Source organism: Micromys minutus (assembly GCF_963924665.1).
Source record: "Micromys minutus genome assembly, chromosome: 9".
In the NCBI taxonomy this organism is placed as follows: domain Eukaryota; kingdom Metazoa; phylum Chordata; class Mammalia; order Rodentia; family Muridae; genus Micromys; species Micromys minutus.
The window spans coordinates 63,006,952-63,029,313 of record NC_137978.1 but is presented as its reverse complement, the minus strand read 5'-3'; the positions used below and the strand labels follow the sequence as shown (position 1 = coordinate 63,029,313).

Here is a 22,362-nt window from a genome sequence, read left to right as displayed (position 1 = left end):
GCAACATTCTGTGTTGTATGTTGAGTATGAGAGAATTTGGTCCTGTCCTCAGTACAACCCCTGCCCCCGTGTACACTCAGTGTTTGTACAATGAATGTTTCTTGAAGAGCTCCGGAGTAAAGTGATCCAGGGTAGAGAAAGACTTACTTTAGAAAATCGGTCATTTGTCTGATATGAAATGTGTATACCCACCCTTTGGCATTTTCCCCTTCTCCTTTGACATTTTCATTCATCCAACAAATGCAGATGTGTTTTGTTTTTTAAGATTTTATTACTTATGTGTTGTATGTCTGGATTCACGCATGCGTACGTGTGCAGGTGTCTCAATCGAGGGCATGGGTCCCCTAAAACTGGAATTACAAGCACAGTGAGACATCTGATAGAGGGTACCTGGGAACCATCCAATGGAAGAGCATTAGGTGCTTGGCAGTCAAGCACTGCACCATCTATCTCCCCACCCACTGCCGAGTGTAATCTTGATATATCCAGGCAGCAGAAGGCTAGAGCCCTGCCCTGTACCTTTCCTTTCTGAACAGTAGAGATAGTTATGTACAATGAGCGTCCCGGCTGTTTCCTTGAAAACGGAGCGTCGTTTATATTGTCTTCCTCCTGTTGCCAAATAAACCTGTAACTTGAGGGCAGCCAGAGAAGTTACCAGTTAAACTTGAATTTCTGAAAATACGGTTGGATTCTACCTGGGTTCAGTTGCCTATATTGGCGGGAGGGAGAAAGCAAGTTTAGGAAAGATTAAAACAATGGGAACCCCAAAGCACTGCGTTTCTTGGGCACCGGGGAGCCCCAAAGGCCTGTAGACCCAGAAGTGCCACGAGTTCCACTCACCTGTTGGCCGCGCAGACCCCGCCCTCTCGTGACGGACAAGGCCCAAGGCCCCGCCTCCGGGAAGACCAGCAGTAGACTTGCGCGGCCCAGCCCCATCGTCCCCAACGTGGCCGGGATTGGCCGAGAGCCGCCCTCGCCCGACCCGCGCGTTATGTAAGGTACTCCGGAGCCTTTACACCCTCCCACCCGCCCGCACTTATGTAACCCCCGAGGTGCCCGACCTGGACCCCGCCCTCTGACCAATGGGAGCTCGCATGGCCAGTAACAGTGGCCAATCGCGCAGGGAAGGGGCGGGGCCAGGTCCCTGGCGCGCAGGGGGGCGGGGCCGGCGGTAGCTCTGCACGGGGCTGGCCTCGAGACTCGACTGTCCGGGTGGGCGAGGCTCTGCAGGGTGGCGGGCCGCGGCGAGTGCTCGGCTGGCGGGACGCCTGCGAGCCCGCTCGGCCGGGCGCTGCTCCCTAAGTCTTCCGCCCGGTTACCCCGGACGTTGCGCTCTTAGGTGTTTCTGGATGCCCGCCGGCTTTCCAGCACGGACGGTGGAAAAGTTGTTGCGGGCTGAACGCGCACCCTGAGAGCCACACTGGTGGTCCGGCCAGCCCGCTTCCGGCGTCGAGCTGTCGATGTAGCTCGTCACCTGAGCAGATTCTGTGGAAATGCTGAGAAAAATGCCCCTCAGATGAGCGTGGTCGACGACCAGCCTTTCCCGAAGGCGATGGCAGGGACCAAAACAAGCCGGTTTTGGTTGCTAGCTGCAAACTGAGAGAAGCAGGCTGAGGGCTGCCAGGCGGGATGGATCCCTGTGGAGACCCGACAGTGCCTGGTAGCGACTGTCCCCAGTCTAGGGGACCGGGGCTCCAGGGGGCTTCTGGCCAGGAAGGTCCTCTGCAGGGCATTTGCGTGGACAGCAGCCACAGGTGACGCTAGGGAGCCTCCTCACCACCCTCTGTGTTTTATTGCCCTTCCCTGGATGGGGGGAAAAGCAGGATTTACAACTTTTTAATTGTATTTCTGACCCCGGGGATGGAGTAGGGGGGGAGGCAAACTGAAAGGGAACTTTCAGTAGTTCAGTGAGGATTGATGGGAGGGGGAATGTTACTAAAGTAAATGACCAGAGTACAGAAAGAAAGAAGAAAATAGTTAATTGGACGAGTTGGGGCTGAAGGGAGAATGAAAGTATAAAATGTACCCTATCTGGAAGAGAAAGGGCATTAAACCTGTGACCTGGGCTAGTTGAGGCTCCCAGACATCACTAAAAATCAGGTATTCCCGAAGTCTCCATCATTACCGTTTTTTTTGTTTGTTTGCTTGGTTTTTTTTTTTTTTTTTTTTTTTTTTTTCTTTTTTTTTTTTTCTTTTTTTTTGCTTGTTTTTTGTTTTTATTTTCTATTTAGTGAATGTGAAGACCGAAACAGAATGGCTGAAGAACTTATAATGGTTGTCCAAGAAATGAAAAAGTATTTCCCAGCCGAGAGACACAGTAAACCCAGCACCCTAGACGCCCTTAACTATGCCCTACGCTGTGTACATAGTGTGCAAGGTAAAGGAGTTGTAGCGGCCAGGGTGGCGCTGGGCCCAGTACTCATGTACAGTGGGATTTCAGTCTCAAGAGGTGTGAGCTTTAGCCAAGACAAGCAAGTCTAAAGCTGATGTAATTTAGGCTTTCCAAGTTTGAGAAGCTGGGAGAATGTTACTTGTCTGAGAGTTTAGTAACTATGCAATATTGTGCCTGTCTGTTGCAACAGTTAAGAGTTGAACAGTTTAAGTAAAACTCTGAAGACTTTTTCAAGGAGCATTGCCTTCTGTGGAGGTTACAGAGCAAATACATGTATCACCCCGCCCCCCAGGTCATGCACACACTTTGGAAATTCAGTGACAGTATATTAAAAATTGACTAAATCAAAGAACAAATGTTTTCTCTTTCCCTGGCATAAACTGCCTCCAGTCTGTGATAAGTAGGTAGTTTGTGAATTCTAGTGTTTCCTCCATAAAAAACAAATATATGGATATGTGAACTCTGATTTTTATGAACTCACTTTAGAGCTTCAAATGAATCCTGCTCCTTGTAACCTAGGGCAGGCAGGATTCATAAAGCTCAGGGTGTTAAGTTTGCATAACTAACCATGTTCTTGATGCAAACAAAAAACAATCACCTGGTTTTGAGGGAAACACACTATAAGGTATCCTCATCTTAGGAAATGTGCCAGCTTTATATGCTAAGAAATGGCTTCTTACAGATACCGTTGTCACTGGACTGTCTGTTTATCTCCCTGTGTTTCTTAGCAAACAGTGAATTTTTCCAGAGTCTCAGTCCACACGGAGCACGTCAGGCAGAAGTGACTGTGTACAATGTTGAGGAGCTGACCTCTCTGGCTTCTGAACACACTTCCAAGAACACAGTAAGAGATCTTGAGTTTTGCTGTCTCCCCTGGGTGACTTTTCCTAACAACTGGTTCTGGGTGTTAAAGTAGTCACTGGCAGCTTCGCTGAGGAATAAAACAGAAATTCTAAAAAGGCACTGTGTAGTCTCTTGCCCATACCAGAGTCCCTGTCTGAAGGTAGATGCACCGTGTGCTGTATCATAGGTTCCTGTGCTTAGCCGGCAGGTAATTCCCTCCCCTTCGCATCCCCTATTCTCTCAAAGAAAAATAAACAACAAGCAGAAGGTGGCAGAGTAGTGTCCTGCATCTTACTCTAACCTCCAAATTGTCCCTTTCCATTTATGTCATTCTTAGTTCCAATACCTACTTCTAAAAAGCTGGATTTTGTAGTCCAGGTGAGTTGAGGTGTCATTTTTTTTTTTTTTTTTTTTTTTTTTTTTTTTGGAGTGACATTTTTGAAGAGAACTTCAGTGGTCTGTTTCTATTTTTCAATCTCTTCTTGTTGACAGAGTGCTTAAGCCTCGTACGTGTTGATGGTGGAGATCCCTGCATTTGGTGTTTAGACTCCAGCATCACCTGTTAATGGTGTTTATAGTCCTACCACAGGAGATGTGTAGTGTCGCATAACAGCTCATTCTACCGACATGCCCGGTGATGTCGTAGGTGTTTAAACAGCAGGGTTTAAGAAAGCGTTCACTCTCTAAAATCTTCATAGTAAGTCTAGACAGAGAAGCACAGTGGCTAATTATAAAGGGAGCTAGCAGCTAATAGAGCAGGTCTGAGATGCAGTTCTTATGTAATGAGGTCTGGCGAGGACAGCTTTGTGGAAGAGGAGATGTTGAGCTTGGCCTTTAAGCCCAAAATCTGCATTGCTGGCAAGAAGACAGTCCCTCCTGGTGGAGAGCACAGTTTGCAGAAAAGGAGGTTGGTGTGGGCTTTTGGGCACAGAGATTAGACTTTCAAGACAGCATGGTACAGTTTTTATAACAGTTGTTAAGAGGTATGCTGGAGAAAACTATTTAGGAAGCTTTTTTTTCTTTACAAGGGGTGGATGTGTGTGTGTGTGTGTGTGTGTGTGTGTGTGTGTGTGTGTGTGTGGTGGGAGCCTCGTATGGTGGTAGAGAATACTTTGCAGGGGCATTGTTTGTAAGTTCCTCAAGTGTCTGTTTTAAATATTTCCCATAGGACACCTTTGTGGCAGTGTTTTCGTTCCTGTCCGGAAGGTTAGTGCACATTTCTGAACAGGCTGCTTTGATCCTGAATTCTAAGAAAGGCTTCCTCAAGAGCTCGCACTTTGTCAACCTGCTTGCCCCTCAAGACGTGGGGGTGTTCTACGCTCACACTGCTCCAGCTCAGCTTCCTTTCTGGGACAACTGGACCCAAAGAGGTATGGGACCAACGTTGGGTTGAGTGGCTTGCGCCAAGATTGGGTTGTTCTCACAGGAGGAGAACAGACATTAACATGTTATTTTCAACATATGGCCCGTGTCATTTCCCTTGTTCCTTTTATTTACTGTAAGTATTTATTTTTGGTTTTTGTTTGGTTGGGTTTTTTTGGTTTGTTGTTGTTTTGTTTTGTTTTGAGACAAGGTTTCCTGTGTAGCCAAGGCTGACCTTTGAAGTTGCTTCGTAGAGGCTGGCCTCAAACTCTGAGATCTGCCCGTCTCTGCCCGAGTGTGGGATCAAGACCCGTGCCACAACTACAGGCTTTATTCTTTTTTAAAAGAGCACAGCGAAATGGTATTTTTATGGTTTAGTAACATTAAAAAAAAGTGCATTTCTTTTTTACTTAGTGAGATTTCACATATTGTATATGGAAAATAGCTTCGATTGGTGGCACAGGCTTTCTTCCCTCTGAATTAGAAGGACCTGCTCTCCTCCTGTGTTGACTCCGTGATGCGGTTGTCTGGCAGATGTGACTTTATAGTAAGATTCTGAGGGCTCCAGTTCAGTTTGTCTGACCCCTCAAAGTCCGTGGCTCCCATAGCTTGGCTGCCTTGTGAAATGCTTGTTTACTTGAACGGGTCTGCATGGCCGTAGTGTGGTCTGTGGAGTTCCGTCCGTGTGATTTCCTTTTTGAAGTTGCTCATAGCCGCTTACATGTTTTGTGAGTCATCTCCTAAAGAGCTCAGCATACACTACGTGCCTCGGCCTTTTCCTTTATTTCAGTCACTTTTCTCTATTGTTTGTTCGTTAGTTGTAGCCCAGGCTACCCTCAAACTTGCCTTATAGCCAAAATGGCCTTAAACTGTGGCCTTCCTGCCTCTCTCTACCTCCTGAGTGACGGGATTACAGTCGTAGAGGATCAGGCCACTGTCGGCAGTGCTGGGGACAAACCTAGGGTTTCATGAGGCTAGGCAAGCATTCTGCTGACTGAACTACATCCCCAGTACCACTTCATCTAACTGTTTAAAGAGATTTTCCTTTTTAAATGTATGTATGCGTGTTTTGCCTGCTTAAATGTCTGTGTGCCACGTGGGTTTTAGTGCCCATGGAAGCCATAAAAGGGCAGTAGATGCCCCCTAGAACTAGAGTTATAGATAGTCGTCAACATGCGGGTGCAGGGGATTGAACCTGGGCCTCTAGAAGAACAGCCAGGGTCTTCACCACTGAGTGTTCTCCATAGCTCTCCTCTATTAATGTTTAAGGAACATTCCTGTCAGGGCGTTAGACAACAGGTGGTCACAGCAACTCATCCCCGAACTCTGGGGGATGAGGCAGGGTGGGACTTCAAGGCCATTGTCATCCACATAGTGAAAACCCCCCAAGAAAGTGTAGCACCAGGTTTGCCATCTCAAACGGGGATTAAGTTGAGGCATTAGAAGTATGGAGAATGCTTACGTCCCATCCCTGTGGAGCAGGCCGCTGCTCTGTCATCTCTCAGCCACCGCTGGCACTCAGTCCAGTCAAGCGTCTCTACTTTGATCCAACTGTATCATCTCTCTCCTTTCTCATCTTAAAATTCCTGGTATGGTTTATCTCCCTTTCCTAAATGCACATTCTCAACCTTCGTCTGTCTATGTTTGGCTTTCTGATTTCATTAATCACCCATCGTGAGAACATCCCGTGATAGCATGGGCCCAGGAACCATTCCCAATGCTAGGGTGCTAGACACGCTTGTCGTCTGTCTCTTTGCATTTCTGTTTTGGTTGGGTTTGGTTTCCCTTCACATCTTCAGCCTTTCTGCTCTCTGCTGGCTAATCATTGCGGTGATATCTCCATCCCAGCTAAAACTTTAATATCTGCCGAAATTTAACTCCTGCCACGCAGACACGATGTGCCTCTGGTTTACCTCGGAGGCTGTGCTTCTGCTCAGCTCCATCGAGAACGGTTAACAAGCTCCGGTCCTGCTCTAGGCTGTAACCCGCTCACCTGCCTCACCTGCTCCGGTCTCTCCCGGTGAGCTTCCGGGGCCTGAGAGGACGCAGGATGCTGTGTACTCCACTTCACGTGGGTTGTGTAGACCTCTCGGGAGCATCTGATGGTTCTTAAGAACTCATTTCCAGAAGTAAGAACTCGCACGTTCCCAGCTTTGTTGGGCACCTTATGGGCTTGTGTCCCCTGAGATCACAGAGTCTGGCTCATAGTTCTGCAGTGGCTTGTGGTGAACACGGAAACCTGATGTAATGTGTGCGTGGTGTGAGCAAGAGGCAGTTTTCTGATTCTTCGTATGATCCTTAGATGTGCAGGGACATAGCCCTGTTTGGTATTTCCAGTCTTCAGGACTCTTCACTGGTTATGTTAATATGGATGTGTGTGTTTTAACAGTTTTCCACAGTTAAGTGAAACATTTGGGCAAAGATTCCTCCTCACCTGACTCCGAAATGCGTTTACCTCTGGGCTGTCACCACATGTTTAAGAAGGGCTGGTCAGAGGGAGGAAACATGAGGCCGCTGAGAATTGGTATAGGCCTCGAGGGATGACTTTAGCACTACCTAATAGATTCATACATGGAACCCAGAGCACAGCTTGCAGAAATGCCCCAAGGACAGAGCTGAAGTAGAGGAGAACCATCACATTTACACATCAGAGAACTGAAATCCGAGGATACTGGGATTTCCCCAAAGTCCTCATCAGGTCCTCACGGTGACATTAGGATAGATGTGTGCTTAGCCGTGAGCGAAGGAAAGACTGTGGGCAAATGAAGGAAAGGCCAGTCAGACTTCCGCAGGGGAGAGGACGCCCCTCAGGAGCGTGTGAGGGTCAGAGTGCTGGGACACAGCCGCTTCGCTGAGGAGCTGCCCTGGGAGGGACAGAGCGATCACCTCTCTCTCTTTCTAGCCTCGCAGTATGAATGTGCACCAGTGAAGCCCTTTTTCTGCAGAATCTGGTAAGTATAAAAAACACACAACAAACAAAAAACACAGAGGCTGGAAATATGGCCTATTGTCTAATTTCTATTCAGCCTCTAAGGTGATTCCTTTGTGTTCAGCTAGATTCTGTTTCAGATACAACAACAGCAGAACCCTCTTGGTTGTTGCTGTGTGAATTTATGAATTTAGAAGAAAACACTGAAAGACAGTCGCCAGCCCCAGCCGCAGAGCCGGTGGTTTGGGGTAAACTGTAAAACAGCTGTGCTCCGGGGCCAGTTCTGCTTGCTTGCTTCTGGTTTTCAGTTCAGTCATATTTAAAGTTAATTTATAAAATGTCCTCACACCTGCCACTCAGTTTTTAGAATTTTTAAGAGCAGGAATTAAAAAGAGAGTGATCTAGAAGAAAGTTGGCCACAGTTTAACAGGAATTATTTTCTTGGAGATAGTTGTCACCCTCTGAGCTTAACTACTGTAGTGTCACTTTCGTAGGAAAAAGAAAAACTTTTCCTTTTTTTGTTTTTGAGAGTTGGTCTCTTTGTGTAGTCCTGGTACTCATTATGTTGATCAGCCTGGCCTCAAACTTACAGAGATCCTCCTGCCTCTGCCTTCCCAGGGCTAGGATTAAAGGTGCATGCCACCGTTTCAGGCAAGAAAAAAAAATTTTAAAGTGTCACAGTTACTTAATATCAGTATTGAAGTTAGTAACTACTCCAGTTGTTTATAGAAGGACAAAGGTTTATACTGGAAAGTATCTGAATGCATAGGGAAGATGGGTGGCCTAACAGAACAGCACCGGTGGGAGGGGCCTGCGTGCACTCCTGAGTCATTTACAAGAGCATGCCTGAAACGCATTGAGTGACGTGTGCATTCATTACGGTAAGTACTTTCAGGCTCTACCTGAATCAGATACTTCACACAAAGCAACATTTTTGTTGGCTGGTGTTGGGATAACATTTTCTACATTGCGTGAAGGTGTGTCTCTATGTTTTCATGTGTCACTTCTGTATGGGAGAGCTAAATGCTGGAAGGATGTTGTCATTTCCGTGGCCCATCAGCGACCTTCTAGTTGTAAATACTTGTTCTTCTGTACCTGCTTATGTATATGAAGGTCAGACAGCCCTCTATGCCTAGTAGGATGTGGTCTCTCTGCTGATTGGTTGTAATAAAGAGCTGCTGGCCAATAGCGGGGCAGAAAGTAGAGAGGGCGGGACACTGGGAGAAGAAAGCAGAAGAGGGAGGGGTTTGGATGGGGTGTTAAGAGAACAGACACCGAGGGAGCAAATGGACCAGAGTGGAGCAGAGAAAGGTATAGAACTAGCCATGTGGCGGGTCCTGGGTAAGACAGTCAGTTAGTTTAGATGAACTGGCTGGGAGATTGTGCAAGCAAAGGCCTAAGTTAAACTATGTAGAAGTCTCATGCTATTATTTATACCGCTGTTCCGGAAATATCTCTTAAGTTTTGTAAGCAGGAAACCAGAATAATAAATAAATATAAATGTGCCCACTAGCAGCAAATTCTGGACAAGAGAGAGATTGCTGTTTTGTTCAGAGTCATTTTGTCTGTTTTCTGTTGTTGTAATAGAATACCTAAGAGTGGGTAGATCTTAAGGGAGAAGTATTCATTTTGGCTCACAGTTGGAGGGCTCACAGTTGGAGAGCCTAGTCTGCTGGCATCTGGTCATGGCCTCATGACAAAGGACAAACAGACATGGTGAAAAAGGCAGAGGGAACTAGACACCACAACAGCCAGCTCTCACCAGGGCTAACCCACTCTGACAGAAACCGCACCACCGCCATCTTGACAGCAGTGCTCCCGTGACTCCCATGAGCCCTGCTTTGCTCTCCGTACATTGCACCTGCAGCCCACGCATACTTGGTGGCATCATGGCACATCCACACTGTGATAGTGATGAAGGAAGTCCTCTCTGAGGGATCCCAGCTGCTGCCACAGACCTGAGGAAGGTGGGAGTAAGCCAGGCGAGTGTGAGGACGTTCCTGAGGTGGTCCATGCCTGGTTTATGCCTGAATCACGCCCTGGGGTCCCTGGACGTGCCTTGGGTTGGACCAGGCTGCTGAGGCGAACAATGAACCTGGCTAGACAGAAGGGGAGGGGAGGGCAGGTTGAGATTGATTATCTTCAAACCTTTTCCATAGGACTTTTTAACCTAACGAAAGCAGAGAAACTATTGTTACAAGCCAGGATGTTCTTATTGGTCAGCTATAAACCATGGCCAGCCTGGTGCTCCTCCAATTCTCCCCCATCTGCTTTTATCTCAGATCTCAAACAGAACATGCTTCTAAAAGAACAGACTTACCATTCGCTTTTCTAATGATGAAATTGCCCGTCTTTGACCAGTAGGGTGGCTGCCCTGCCCCTGTGACAGGACCCACATGACCTTTGGCAGCCTCCTCTGGTGTAGTCACGAGCATCCCATACTGAACAGAGACTTTATCGCAGAGTCTCAGGGCTGCCAGTGATTGTGGGACTTTTCCAGACAGGGCTTGGGGTGCGTTTATTAAGAAGGCATATTTTGCATTGGAAAGGACTGTGGGCAGCTGTGTAGAGAAAGGTGCTGTGAAAGACCAGCCTGGGTTGTAAAGGTTAGGCTGATGAGGTGCTGGAAGAAAACTATCATGTGATACAAAAAGGAGTAAGGGATGGCAGGCAGTAGGAATCTTGGGTGCAGATAATTGAGACCCAGGAGTAGCGAGCAAAAGCACCTTCTTGGAAAGGTGCTTAGTTGTGTCTGGGCTGATCTGAGGTCTACACTGAGACTGTGAAAACCTATTCTAGTTAGAGGTACAGCAGTCAATGTCTAAGGTAAATGTCTGTAAATGACGTTTGGAACCCTTGGCCCTGAAGGAGTCCTTACAGCAGTTGGAGGGAAGCTGGATAGATAAAAGCAAGAACTCTTGTCTGGTTAGAGGATGGTCCTCATCCAAATGACTAAAGTAGGAAGCAGGGTCAAGGGGTGAGAGGAGCTGTCACACTGGGAGTAGGGGTCACTAATGTGGATGACATGAGGAGACAAAGAGGAAAGGGGTTCACACTTGGAGGAAAGACTCTACAGGCTGGTAGCATGTCCCCCTAGCAACGGAGTACATACCTTTTTGCTCGTCCTCAGAGCTGTCATTGGTGAGAACTGAGAAGGGGTCAGGCTCTGCTCCAGAGGCCAGGTTGGGCAGCTGGGTCCTAATGCCCCCTTTACCCAGCCCGGCATCTTGCAGGACAGTGCTTACCTTCAGGCTGAGCCCGCAGCAGCCAAGGAAGTAGCTGAAGAAGCTTTGAGATTGTCTGTTCTTTAAAAGGGGGAAGAGGGGTAGCTGAGAGTCGGGTTTGGGCATGTGATCACCCAGGACCCCCATTTTGTATTTAATAGTACTTGGTGTGCCTCACAGAAGAGTAACACTGGGAGTACAGGGCACGGTCATAAGCCAGTCACGGGGTGACGGACAGTGATGTAAACAGTCCTCCATAAATGTCTCACACAGTGAAGAGCGGGTGTGTGTAACTGCCCAGGGGGCTGAAATTTCCAGCCAACCTTCCCTTTGGGGAAACAGCATCTCTAAGCATTTTAGATTCAGGTCTTTCTGTGTCGGGAATTACCGTGGAGCACTTTCCAGCCGATCAGCAGTGCACTGAGTGCCCGGGACAATCTCTAATCACCTTTGATCTCTCCAGTGGAGGTGGAGACAGAGAGCAGAAGAGGCATTACTCCCCGTTCCGGATCCTCCCCTATTTGGTTCATGTACATAGCTCTGCCCAGCCAGAACCAGAGCCTTGCTGTCTAACACTGGTTGAAAAGATTCGCTCTGGTTACGAAGGTAAGCCTGTAAGTACGCCCTGCCCTGCTCTCGGGAAGATGCTGAATGGCAGTGTGAGACAGCAGTGTGGGGATAGCAGTCCTGTAGTTTTGGGACAGAAGACTTCCGTTTCCAGTCTGCTCCAGAAGCACTTGTAGCTGGTGTTCACTGACCTTGTGTTCCTGTGCTCTTCTCATTGCTGCAGTGTGGCCTCATGGGCTGTGCCTCACACTCCGATAGACACATAGTACTTTTGTCCCTTCTCTGTAGGGGACCTGTTCTGTGGCCTTTTATATCTGTCATGTATGAAATGGTGGCACTAAAGCCATGACATGAAAAAGCCACAAGAATGGTTGAGTTTGCTAGGTAGCACATGCTCTAGGGACTGAGGCGTGTGTGCCCCTGGGCTACATAGTGAATACCTGTCTCAGCAAACCAAAAGCTGGAGGTAGAGCACAGTGGCAGAAAGTTTATCTTGCTGTGTAACCACAAAGCCCTGGTTAGATCCCAGCATCACATTATAAAAGTGTCTGGAGACTTCCAGGAATTTCAGTGTATATGTTCAGAAAACAGAAAGATTTATTTATTTATATGAGTACACTGTAGCTGTCTTCAGACACACCAGAAGGGGGCATTGGATCCCTTTACAGATGGTTGTGAACCTCCACGTAGTTGCTGGGAATTGAACTCAGGACCTCTGGAACCTGTTTGGCCTCCTATACCTACGTGCAGGACAAATGCCTATGGACAAAAAATATTTTTAAGGAAATAAATAACAGGTTTACATGCCAAACCAGTGGTTCTCAACCTGTGGGTCATGACCCCTCTGAGACTTAAACTATGCTTTCACAGGGTTGCTTATCAGACATCCTGCATATCAGATACTGTTCGTAACAGTAGCAAAATTAGTTATGAGGTAGCAATGACAGTATCTCTATGGTTGAGGTCACCCCAACATGAGGAACTGAGTTAACCGGTCTCAGCATCATGAAGGTCGAGAACCACTGTGTTAAACAGTAAGAAGAAAACCCAACACTGATGTCACTGTGGCCTGGGATGAAGCAGTTTAGCCATATACAGTTGAAACGTGTGCATGTTGCCTACCTCCAAGCTGTGGGCTTTGACACATTTCACTTAAGGTGTCTCGCAGCTGAAATCATACTTAAAATCACAGTTGTTTCTTACGAGATACGATCTGTGATAGCTGAAGGAAGCCATGTTCTCGGATGCTTGCCTGCATGTCCCGTGCACAATGAGAGCAGAGCTTACCTGACTTAGTGGTACTGGTTTTATTACGTAACAAATCCCTTCTGCACCATCTCGAGTGCTCGCCACCGCTCTCTCAGCATTACCATGAAGACACTGGCTGTTGAGAACACAGCAGACTTCCTGTATTTAAAATTAACCACGGTGCAGACGTCGTCTATCGACCTCATTTCAGTCAAGTTAGGAACGAAACGTTTACTTGTACTGTAGCTTTGACTCTGACCAGTCAGACCTTGGAGTTAGATTTCTGCCGTTGTGTGTGTGTGTGTGTGTGCGCGCGCGCGTGTGTTTTCTCCTTGTGTGTTACATAGCTAAGTGGGTAGATGATCAATTGGATGTTTGACCCTTAATCAGTCTTTCTCCTTTTTTAATAGCTCCTCGAATCCCTGTAGATAAAAGAATTTTTACCACAACACACACGCCAGGATGTGTGTTTCTTGAAGTAGATGAAAGGTAAATACTTTTTGGAGCCTAAAAGACATTTGTTTCTGAAGACGAACCAAGGTACCAGAGGTCTGAGGGGTTTGTGTGCAGCTGTGTGTCCTGTGACAGACTGTTAGGTTGCCATAGTTCCTGCTGGCTACAGCCCAGCTTAAACTGCGCCCTCTTAAATAAATATATTTTCTGTTCACATTTACTTGTTTGTTTATGTGTATGTTTGCTGTGCACATGTGGAGGTCAGTGGTCACCTTTCTAGCATTAGGCCTCAGGCCCAGGTCATGCCAGCAGGCTGGGTGGTGAGTACCTTTACGTGTCTAGTCTTCTCCCGGTGCCAGTTGGCTGGATTTTACTGTAAACACCTTGCATACTGGACTTTTAAAGGTGACTTACATGATATCTCACTTGAGCCATAAGTGGCATTATTATTATTTTACATAAACCAAGGACCAGTTCACCCAAAACATCTGACTGTATTCAACTTAGGACCAATACTCGGTCTTTTTCGGGGTGGGGGGGAGTGTGGGCTATTGAGACAGTTTCTCTGCATTCATGGCCGTCCTAGAACTTGATCTGTAGGTCAGTTGAATCTGTAGGATTCAGTTCAGAGATCCACCTGTCTCTGGCTCCCAAGTGCTGGGATTAAAGGTGTGTGCCACTATGCCTGGCTAAGACTCAAGTCTCTTAGCATTTACTTTAGTGGTATTTCCATTTGATAAATGTTCAAATCAATTCTCGCTAACTATTGTAATTAGTCTAAAAAGGAAAAAAATAAATAAAAGTACATACTTTTTCTAAAAAAAGACGAGCTTTGTTTAAAGAATTTTTCTCTATTTTGAACTTAGGTTACCTTTCTTTTGTAGGGCAATTTTTAAAATGGTTTTGTTATTTTTTAAACATAGTGAGAACAGATGGTACTTATTGCCGTTTTCGGTATTTCTTGGAAGAAAATTATTTATGTGTCTGGCTGCTTCGTCAGAGCTAATATCTGTACCACATATGGAGAACCTCTAAAGAGGCCAGAAGAGAGGCTCAGATGATGGTCCAGAGCTACCCTGTGGGTTCTGGAAATCTAACTCGGGTCTTCCAGGAGAGAGGTAGCACTGTCAACACCGAGCCAGCTCCCCGGCACTTGTTCTTTAGTATTTTTGTGTGGATAAAGCAGACATTGCTATCACATATACAAATTTAGTTTAAATTTCTATTTATTCTTGAAATTAGAAAAATCTGAGAAATCTGACTGAGCCACGTGTTAGTGTGAAGAGAAGCCCAGACACTCACTGTTCATGGTGCCTGGTTTGTCTGAGTCATCCTTACTAGGCTTCTTTACCTGAAGCACATTTGGTACCTTGTGTGATTTTGGCATTACAATGTATCCAATTATTAATTTTTGTCAGCTTTTGATACTGTCATGAAAAACTTATAAGGAGGAAACAAAGTTTTATTCACTGCTCAGTTTAGGCTGCAGTCACTTGGCTGGTTCCATTGCTTTGAGACCTCTGGTGGGATAGGACATCACGGTGGGGAGCAGATGATGAAGTATATCTACTTACTTCATGGTACCGGGGCAGGAGCCTGAATGCAGGAACCATGGAGGAAGGCTGCTGCTGGCTCACTCCATGACTCGCCCATTGCCTTTCTGCTAGCCTTCTCACACTGTGTAGGAAGTGACGCCGCCCACTGTGGACTGGGTCTCTTACATTAAGTTGGTCCCAGATATGTCCACAGACTAATGTGATGATGACATTCACGCAGTTGAGACTTCCTTCAGATGATGGAGTTGATGGCTCATGCCGACTCAGACAGGGCCCAAAGGGTTACCCCAGTGACCTAACTTCTTTCCACTGGGCTTTGCCTCCTGAAGGCTTCACCTCCTAAGATTGCTGTGGGCTGGGGACCAGGCTTTCTGTGTACTAACTCTTGGGGGATATTCAAGGTCCACCAGTGCTGCATAAATTTATGTACATACATCAATCCGTATACCAACACTGTGTAAATCCACAGCCCACCTCATCATTAACACCTTCTGTGTTGCCATATGCCAACATGACGAAGAGCACAGGAACCCTGAGAAACATACTGAGAATGTCTGTGGGTGATTCCGAGTTCCTGATTCCTGGGCTCACAGTGAGCTTGCAAGCCTGTTATAGTGTGTGAGATGCTTTTGATGCCACGTGGCAGAAGGCCTCAGAGTTTGTGTCTGTCCCCCATAAACAGGCGCGCAGGGTTTTGCCATCTTGGATGTATTAATGGGCATCTTTTCATTAGTATTCTTCCTGTGTACAGCTAGTAGAGAGGCTGGAGTTTGATGGTGATGTTCTGTTCTGCAGAGGGGGGCGGAATCCTTACATATGCTAAGCACATAGTCTACCTGTACCAGCAGGGGTGGGTATTTTTTAAGTATGTAAAAACGACTCAATTACCTGCCCGGTATAACATGCTTTCTATGCTGTATGTGCCCGTGCCCCAGAGCAGTGCCTTTGCTGGGTTACCTACCTCAGGATCTGATTGGAACACCCATCCTAACATACTTGCACCCAGAAGATCGGCCCCTGATGGTTACCATACACCAAAAAGGTGGGGCCTGCTCCTTTATGGAAGTTGTTGTCTGTCACTGATTGGTTGTAACTTTTCAGTTCATTTCTGCTTAGAGTTTAGCTTTTACCAAATTAGAAATGCGTTGAAACTGCTAAAATCATTGTTTGCTGTTTTAAAGTGAACAACACAACAACAACAACAAAAATCCCAAACAGATAACTGAGCAGGGCACTTACAACTTTACCTGTGCAGAGTTTGGATTTAATCCTGTTGCTTTCTTTAGTTTTAAAGTATGTGGGCCAGCCTCCGTTTGAACACTCGCCCGTCAGATTCTGCACGCAGAATGGAGATTATGTTATTCTGGATTCCAGCTGGTCCGGCTTTGTGAACCCCTGGAGCCGGAAGGTCTCCTTCATCATTGGTCGGCATAAAGTCCGAACGTAAGTTCATTGGTTGTTGCTCTGGGGTGCAGAGGTGAATAGAGCAGGTGTTGCTTCTCGTGGGAAGATGCACTTGATTGGGTATCAGGTGCCCGAGTTCAGGAGTCCTCTTGCTACTTTGATGGCTGCCAGCACTCTGATCTGACAGTAACTGCAGTCTCGGGCAGGCAGTGTTTCAGCATTTAGGCCACCATAGCTGCACTGTAGATCTGAGCAGATCTACTCCAGATCTGGGGGATCCAACAAACGCCCTCCTCTGGCCTTTGCAGGCACCAGGCATGCAGGTGGTGCCCAGATACACACTCAGGTGAAACACCATACAAATAAGAAAAGAAATGAATTATTTATTTGAATTTCATATGTATAAGTGTTTTGCTTGTGTGTATGCACAGTGGGTGTGTGCCTGCAGTTGTGGAGGCCAGAAGAGGGCACTGGCTCCCCTAGAACTGTAGTTACAACTCTGGTGAGCTGCATGAGTGCTGGGAACCAAACTCAGGCCTTCTTCAAGAGCAGCAAGTGTTCTTAACCATGGAACCATCTCTTGAACCACTGGCCTTGCTATTTCTTGGTTCTTCCTTCCATGCAGCGTGGGGCTAGGCAAGCAATCTCCCACTGGACCACATCCCCCAGCCTCACACTGAGTGTCAGGGGATCATACCTGCATCATAAGACCTTATGAGATGATGTGTCTGATTCCATATTCTTCATTGGTACCCACTGCTAACAAAGTCCTAAGAGCTGCTTTCATGACATGGCAAAGGTGTGAACCTTGGTACCTAGACTGGTCCCTTCCTTTCTCTCTCCTCTCCCGTTAATAACCAGGGACTTGGAGAAGGTCCCACTGAAGGGATGATTCCATTGGACAGATGATGGTTGTAAAGCAGTTGGAACAATGCTGATCACAAGTTAGGCCAGTGGCTCTCAACCTTCCTAATCTCTTTAATACAATGCTTCATGGTGACCCCCAGCCACACAGTTATTTCACTGCTGCTTCATAACTGTTATTTCAATACTGTCATAATAGGAATGATTTTGGTACTAGAGGTTTGCCAAAGGGGCTGCGACCCTCCGGTTGAGAACTGCCGCTTTAAGGCGTCTTAACGATGTTATTTTCATGTTCTAAAGACTAGGACAGTCTTTAGGAGGAGGTCCTGGTAAGTGTCAGTTCCTCATCTTTGTTACATTTTTTGCCATTCACTGCATTCAGGTAGTAAGCTTTGTTTTGTTTTGTTTTTTTAAATATTTATTTATGTTAGCACACTATAGCTACAGACACACCAGAAGAGGGCATCAGATCCCATTACAGATGGCTGTGAGCCACCATGTGGTTGCTGAGAACTGAACTCAGGACCTCTGGAAGAACAGTCAGTGCTCTTAACCACTGAGCCATCTCTCCAGCCCTTATTTTTTATTTTTATTTTTATTTTTTTGAACCAGGGTTTCTTTCGGTAGCCCTGGTTGTCCCGGAGCTCCCTGCGTACACTAAGCTGGCTTTATACTCACAGAGATCCTCCTGCCTCTGCCTCCTGAGTAATGGAATTAAAGACGTGCTACCATGTCCATGGAAACTTTTTAAATTTTTACTAGTTTTTAAATCCTGTGTGGCTGTGAATATCTGCATGTGGTTGCGTGCAGGTGCCCTTGGCGGCCAGAGGCATCAGATCCCCTAGGGGCTAGTGATACAGATGGTGTTGAGCCACCTGACATGGGTGGTGGGAATCAAACTCAGGTCCTCTGGAAGAACAGCATGTACTAAGTAAGCACTGGGCTGTCTCAGCCCAGCTGTAACTGCTTGGCAGCTTCAGAGTCTTAAAATTCCTGCTGAGGTTTACTCAGTCAGTCTCCGAAGCCAGTCCTTGCCAAAGCTCTTAGGAGCAAAAGAAATAGCTAAATAGGCATTATATAGTTAGTTCTGTACTGGTTACATAAAGACCAGTGCTGTGGAGAAATTTCAGCTGTGCCAGGAGTTTGTCTGCCATCTCAGTTTTCAGGAGGCAGAGCTAGGAGGCTAGCCTGGCCTATTGGAGCAAGACTTGGTCTCAAAAAAACCAAGGGCTGGGGATGTGGTTCAGTTGTGGAATGTTTTCCCAGCATGTGCAAGGTCCTATGTTCGAACCCTAGCACCGTGCAGGTTAGGGGCTGTAATATATCTAGTTTGTTTCTTTGGGAATTTTAGCTCCATGCGTTCTGTATTTAGAGTCAGGGAGTTGTCTCATTGAGACATAACTAATTCTGTAAATGGTCCCCAGCAAGCGTTTTAGTCTCCATGTCAAATGAGTCTGTTTCGTGACATGTTGCTTCACTGGCGTTTTATAGGAGCCCATTAAATGAAGATGTTTTTGCTACCAGAATAAAAAGGGCAGCCAGTAACGACAAAGGTGTCACAGAATTACAAGAACAAATCCACAAACTTCTCCTGCAGGTAAAGTGGGAGGTTGTTTTAAAATGACGTCATTCCCAAAATTGTGCTCCATGTTGGCTCAGTCCTAGTGAAGTTGCAGGAACCCCCTGCGAGGAGAGAGGAGCCTGTTTCTCCACCTCACACACTTTTCTCTTCTTCGCTTCTGTGGGCTAAGTTCTGTTCTGTTTTGTTTTGTTTTCTTGATAATTCGGTTTTTAAAAATTGAGGAGCGATATGCTTGGTCTCGGTATCTCTTGTCATGCTAAGGGAAAAACAGGAAACTCCTGTTGAAAAGAACAGCCGTTGAGGTGCTGTGTTAGTAAATGAGCCGTGTGCCCATAGCATGTGAGGCAGCCGTTTTCAGGAATGTCTTTTATAAGATTTCTAGGGTTCACGACGTGTCCGAGGTTTTAAAAAAGTCATCTCTTTATTTCACATGTTCTGTCTACTCTAAAGAAATAAAGTTTATTTTGTTGAATTATTTATGATTTTAGAAAAGTCAGTTATAACATCCAAAAGTACCTGTTGCTGTAATTCCCACCTAGACTAAGAAGTTAGACTCTGCCCAGAGCGCGGAGAAGCACTGGGGAGTGTCTGACACCAGCAGGCGGCTAGCAGCGTCAGCCCCTCCACACCCACTGTAGCATTGAGGAAGCTCTTAACTGTGTGGTGACTGTAGACTAGAAACAAGGTCCTTACCATGGGCGGAGCAGTGACCGAACTGGTCCCTTCCTCATAGCCGGTTCATGTTACTGCATCCAGCGGCTACGGGAGCCTGGGCAGCAGCGGCTCACAGGAACAGCAGGCCAGCATCACATCGTCCAGTGAGTCAAGCGGACACTGTGCAGAGGAAGCCCATCAGGAGCAGGTGTGTGGCAGATGCAGCCTGGCGCAGGTGCTGTCCTCTGTCCCATGGCAGTGGCGGTCCCGTGCCTGGTGACATCTTAGGATTTGTTTGTCGTTTACAAATGTTAATTTACTGAGGAAAATGGTTGGAATGGGTATAGATAAATACAAGATTTGAGCAGTCAGGATTAAGAGTCGGAGACCAGCTGGGCTACACCGTAAGAACCCTGTGCTTTTCTGAGCGCAGTATACCGTGGGTAGGCGGGTGGAACAGTCTGATTGGTGGCAGTGTGTCTCGCGGCACATTGGAACTAAAGTGAGGAGTGCTTTTAGTCATGTCTCAGGGAACCGGAAGCTTGGTGTGTATCGTTTGTGTTTTTAATGCGTGTGCACACACACACACCTCCACTTCTTCTCCCTAAGATGAGCCTGCAGCAGGTCTATGCCAGTGTAAGCAAAATTAAGAATGTGGGCCAACAGCTCTACATCGAGTCGATGGCCCGGTCATCGGTGAAGCCAGCGATGGGGACATGCGTGGAACCACAGGGTGGCGGTGAGTTGGCAGAGCGGCCCCAGCCACTCTCATACATTATAGCTCAGTACACTTGAGTAAAGATACCATCAGATTCTTAGCTTGTTTCCTTTCTGAACTATTTAAACCCTGAAGAAGTTAATTTTTAATACATTTCATATAATAACGAACATTGAAATGATCCTTTTTTTTTTTTTGTCATTTCAAACAAATGGAGAATTACATAGACTGAGCGGAAAACATTGATCCTTTACACCTTTTCTCAGATGTGAGGTAAGGCTCACTCCAGGAGTAGGACCAGTGGATTCTCTTCTGCGGCATTATGTTGAAAGCTAGCCTGGTTATGAAGCAGCAAAAGAGGTGCATTGCAGAGACTGGGTTGGCTCGCTGGGAACAGAGCCAGGGTCTCACCAGGACAGCACTCTCCTGCAGTCTCACCTAACCCTAACCCTAACCCTAACCCTAACCCTAACCCTCTGGGCACTGACTGACTTCCAAGCCCTTTGTTCATTCTGCCCAGGGATCGCTGTTAACTTAAACTCAGTCTTCTTTCATTTTCCTTCTTGAAGTTTCCTATAGAAACCGTGGGTTTTGATCATGTAGATTTTATAATGGTGTTTATTTACCATTGTCAAATGCAGAGCGGTGGCAGTTGCCTTGTCGGAGTGGTACCGACAGTGACGAGGTTGTTGAGGACCTGTGGTGATTTTGCGTGGCCATGAGCATGAGCGCAGACCCCTAAGACTCCCGTAAACACCACGTGTGGCCGCACGTGCTGCTGAGCTCTGGAGACAGATCCCAGGGACCCACTACCCGCCAGTCTGCCCAACACAGTGAGCTCCATAGGGTCCTATGTCAGAAAGTCAAGTGGACAGTTACAGACACCCAAAGTCGACCTTTGATCTCTACTCACACATGCACAGAGAAGCAACATCGCCACCCCCAAAACACAAATTACTATTCACATGTTACGTAGCCTTGGATACTGTATACTGTATGTGCATGTTTCTGAGATCCCCTGGTGTCATAGTATAGACCTTTAACCCCTGCAGTCAGGAGGCAGAGGTGGGTAGATCTTTATTGAGTTCAAAGCCAACATGCTCTTCCTAGTGAGTAATGGGCCAGCCAGAACTGCAAAATGAGACCCTCTCTTCCCTAGATTTTACTTTTCCTTGAGATTATGGTTTTCAAACAGGAAGGTGTTGATCCTCAGAGTGTGGAAAGGGTCACACGTGAGTAAAGAAGGGACGGTAGTCAGTGAGGGCCATGACTTTGATTTTGAGAATGAGCTTGAATCCCCCACATCTTCCAAAGGAAAAGCAAAAGCTCTCCTGGTGTGACAGAAGGACAGACAGCAAAAGGAACGTAGGTAGTTCCTTCTTTTATCACATTTATAGAGCCTTGCTACATCACTCGGGTTATCTCAAACTCCTGAGGTAGAAAGATCCTTCAGCCTCCAACATGCTAGGACTAAGTGAACATCGGCACATCCACCACCTGTGTTAAGATCACTGACCCCCTTCACATTGTCTGCTCAGGAATGAATAAAGAGCATCACCTCACACCTAGAAAGTGACAGCAAACCCACAACCTTTCTTCACCCAGTTGGAGTCCTGAAGCAGCAGACATCAGTGTAGAATCCAACAGAGGCTCGGGGGGGGGGGGGGCGAGCAAGCTGGAAACACCGGGCTGCTGCACTGGCTTACTGAGCAGAACTACTCGGGCCTTCCCGGGGAAATGGGCTGCTCGGGCTCCGCTGCTCTGCACGGGCTTGCAGGACAAGAAGGGAGCCCTCACTTCCCACGAGACAAAGTGGGCACTGGGAAAAGACTCGAACACAGCGGTGGAAATGCAGGACAGTAGCTTGGAATGGTTCATCGCAAGGCTATAGGCAAAGGAAGCAAAGCCGGCTCTGAGGAGGAACCGAGCGGTAGGGCCGAGTGAAACGGGATAGGCTGGAGGTACTGTGTGTATCTGCTGCCTGCTTTCCCACTGAAGTGTCTCGGTGATTTTTAAAATGTTCATATGACCCGAGTCAGAAGAGACTAACGTTCATGTGTACATAGGATCAAAAGGTTTCGGCAAATCAAGACCTGTAAAATGGGTGCCATCAACTCTCCAGAAGGTAGAATCAGTAAGCCCTAGGATAGATTGCTTTGGATCTCACTCAGATTACTCAGGCTGAAACAGAAACAGTTCCTGTCCAGGGCTCACATCAAACTATCTAATATGGGATCGATCGGGATCCTAGAAGAAGTATTTGAAGATGTAACAGTCAAAATTTTCTTCAGATTCAAAGAACATCGGTCTACATCACTGAAGGCGGCAGGGGACAGGGGGGCACAGGTAAGATGTAACAGCACATCTCCAGAAATCATACAAGAAGACTGGAAACTGCATCTTCAAAGGAAAGATTGTCAACTGAGTTCTGTACCTGGTGGGAAATCCTTCAGAATCAGATCTGTCAATCAACCGAGAATTTGACAGCACACTTCTCTACCAGAAATGCCAAGGAATTTCTTTCGTTTGTTTAACAATTTATTTTAATATGTGTGTGCGCATGCAC

The 22,362-nt window shown here is 46.8% G+C and overlaps 1 protein-coding gene across 4 annotated transcripts in view; it reads left to right on the top strand.

The window, feature by feature from the left end:
* Positions 1–1,255: 1,255 nt before the first annotated feature.
* The window catches only part of PER3 (period circadian regulator 3), a 36,988-nt gene continuing 15,881 nt past the window's right edge, over positions 1,256–22,362 (top strand). For 2 of the 4 annotated variants that reach the window (XM_080920730.1, XM_080920729.1), the window contains exons 1-12: positions 1,256–1,754; positions 2,232–2,377; positions 3,121–3,236; positions 4,404–4,605; positions 7,500–7,548; positions 11,214–11,356; positions 12,976–13,054; positions 15,510–15,616; positions 15,861–16,017; positions 18,334–18,439; positions 19,158–19,286; positions 19,688–19,817. In XM_080920730.1, coding sequence (XP_080776856.1) covers positions 1,630–1,754; positions 2,232–2,377; positions 3,121–3,236; positions 4,404–4,605; positions 7,500–7,548; positions 11,214–11,356; positions 12,976–13,054; positions 15,510–15,616; positions 15,861–16,017; positions 18,334–18,439; positions 19,158–19,286; positions 19,688–19,817 — 1,489 coding nt within the window. In that variant the 5' untranslated portion in view covers positions 1,256–1,629. Of the gene's footprint in view, positions 1,755–2,231; positions 2,378–3,120; positions 3,237–4,403; positions 4,606–7,499; positions 7,549–11,213; positions 11,357–12,875; positions 13,055–15,509; positions 15,617–15,860; positions 16,018–18,333; positions 18,440–19,157; positions 19,287–19,687; positions 19,818–22,362 lie in introns of those variants that run through there. The other 2 variants (XM_080920731.1, XM_080920732.1) reach the window with 2 other exon arrangements.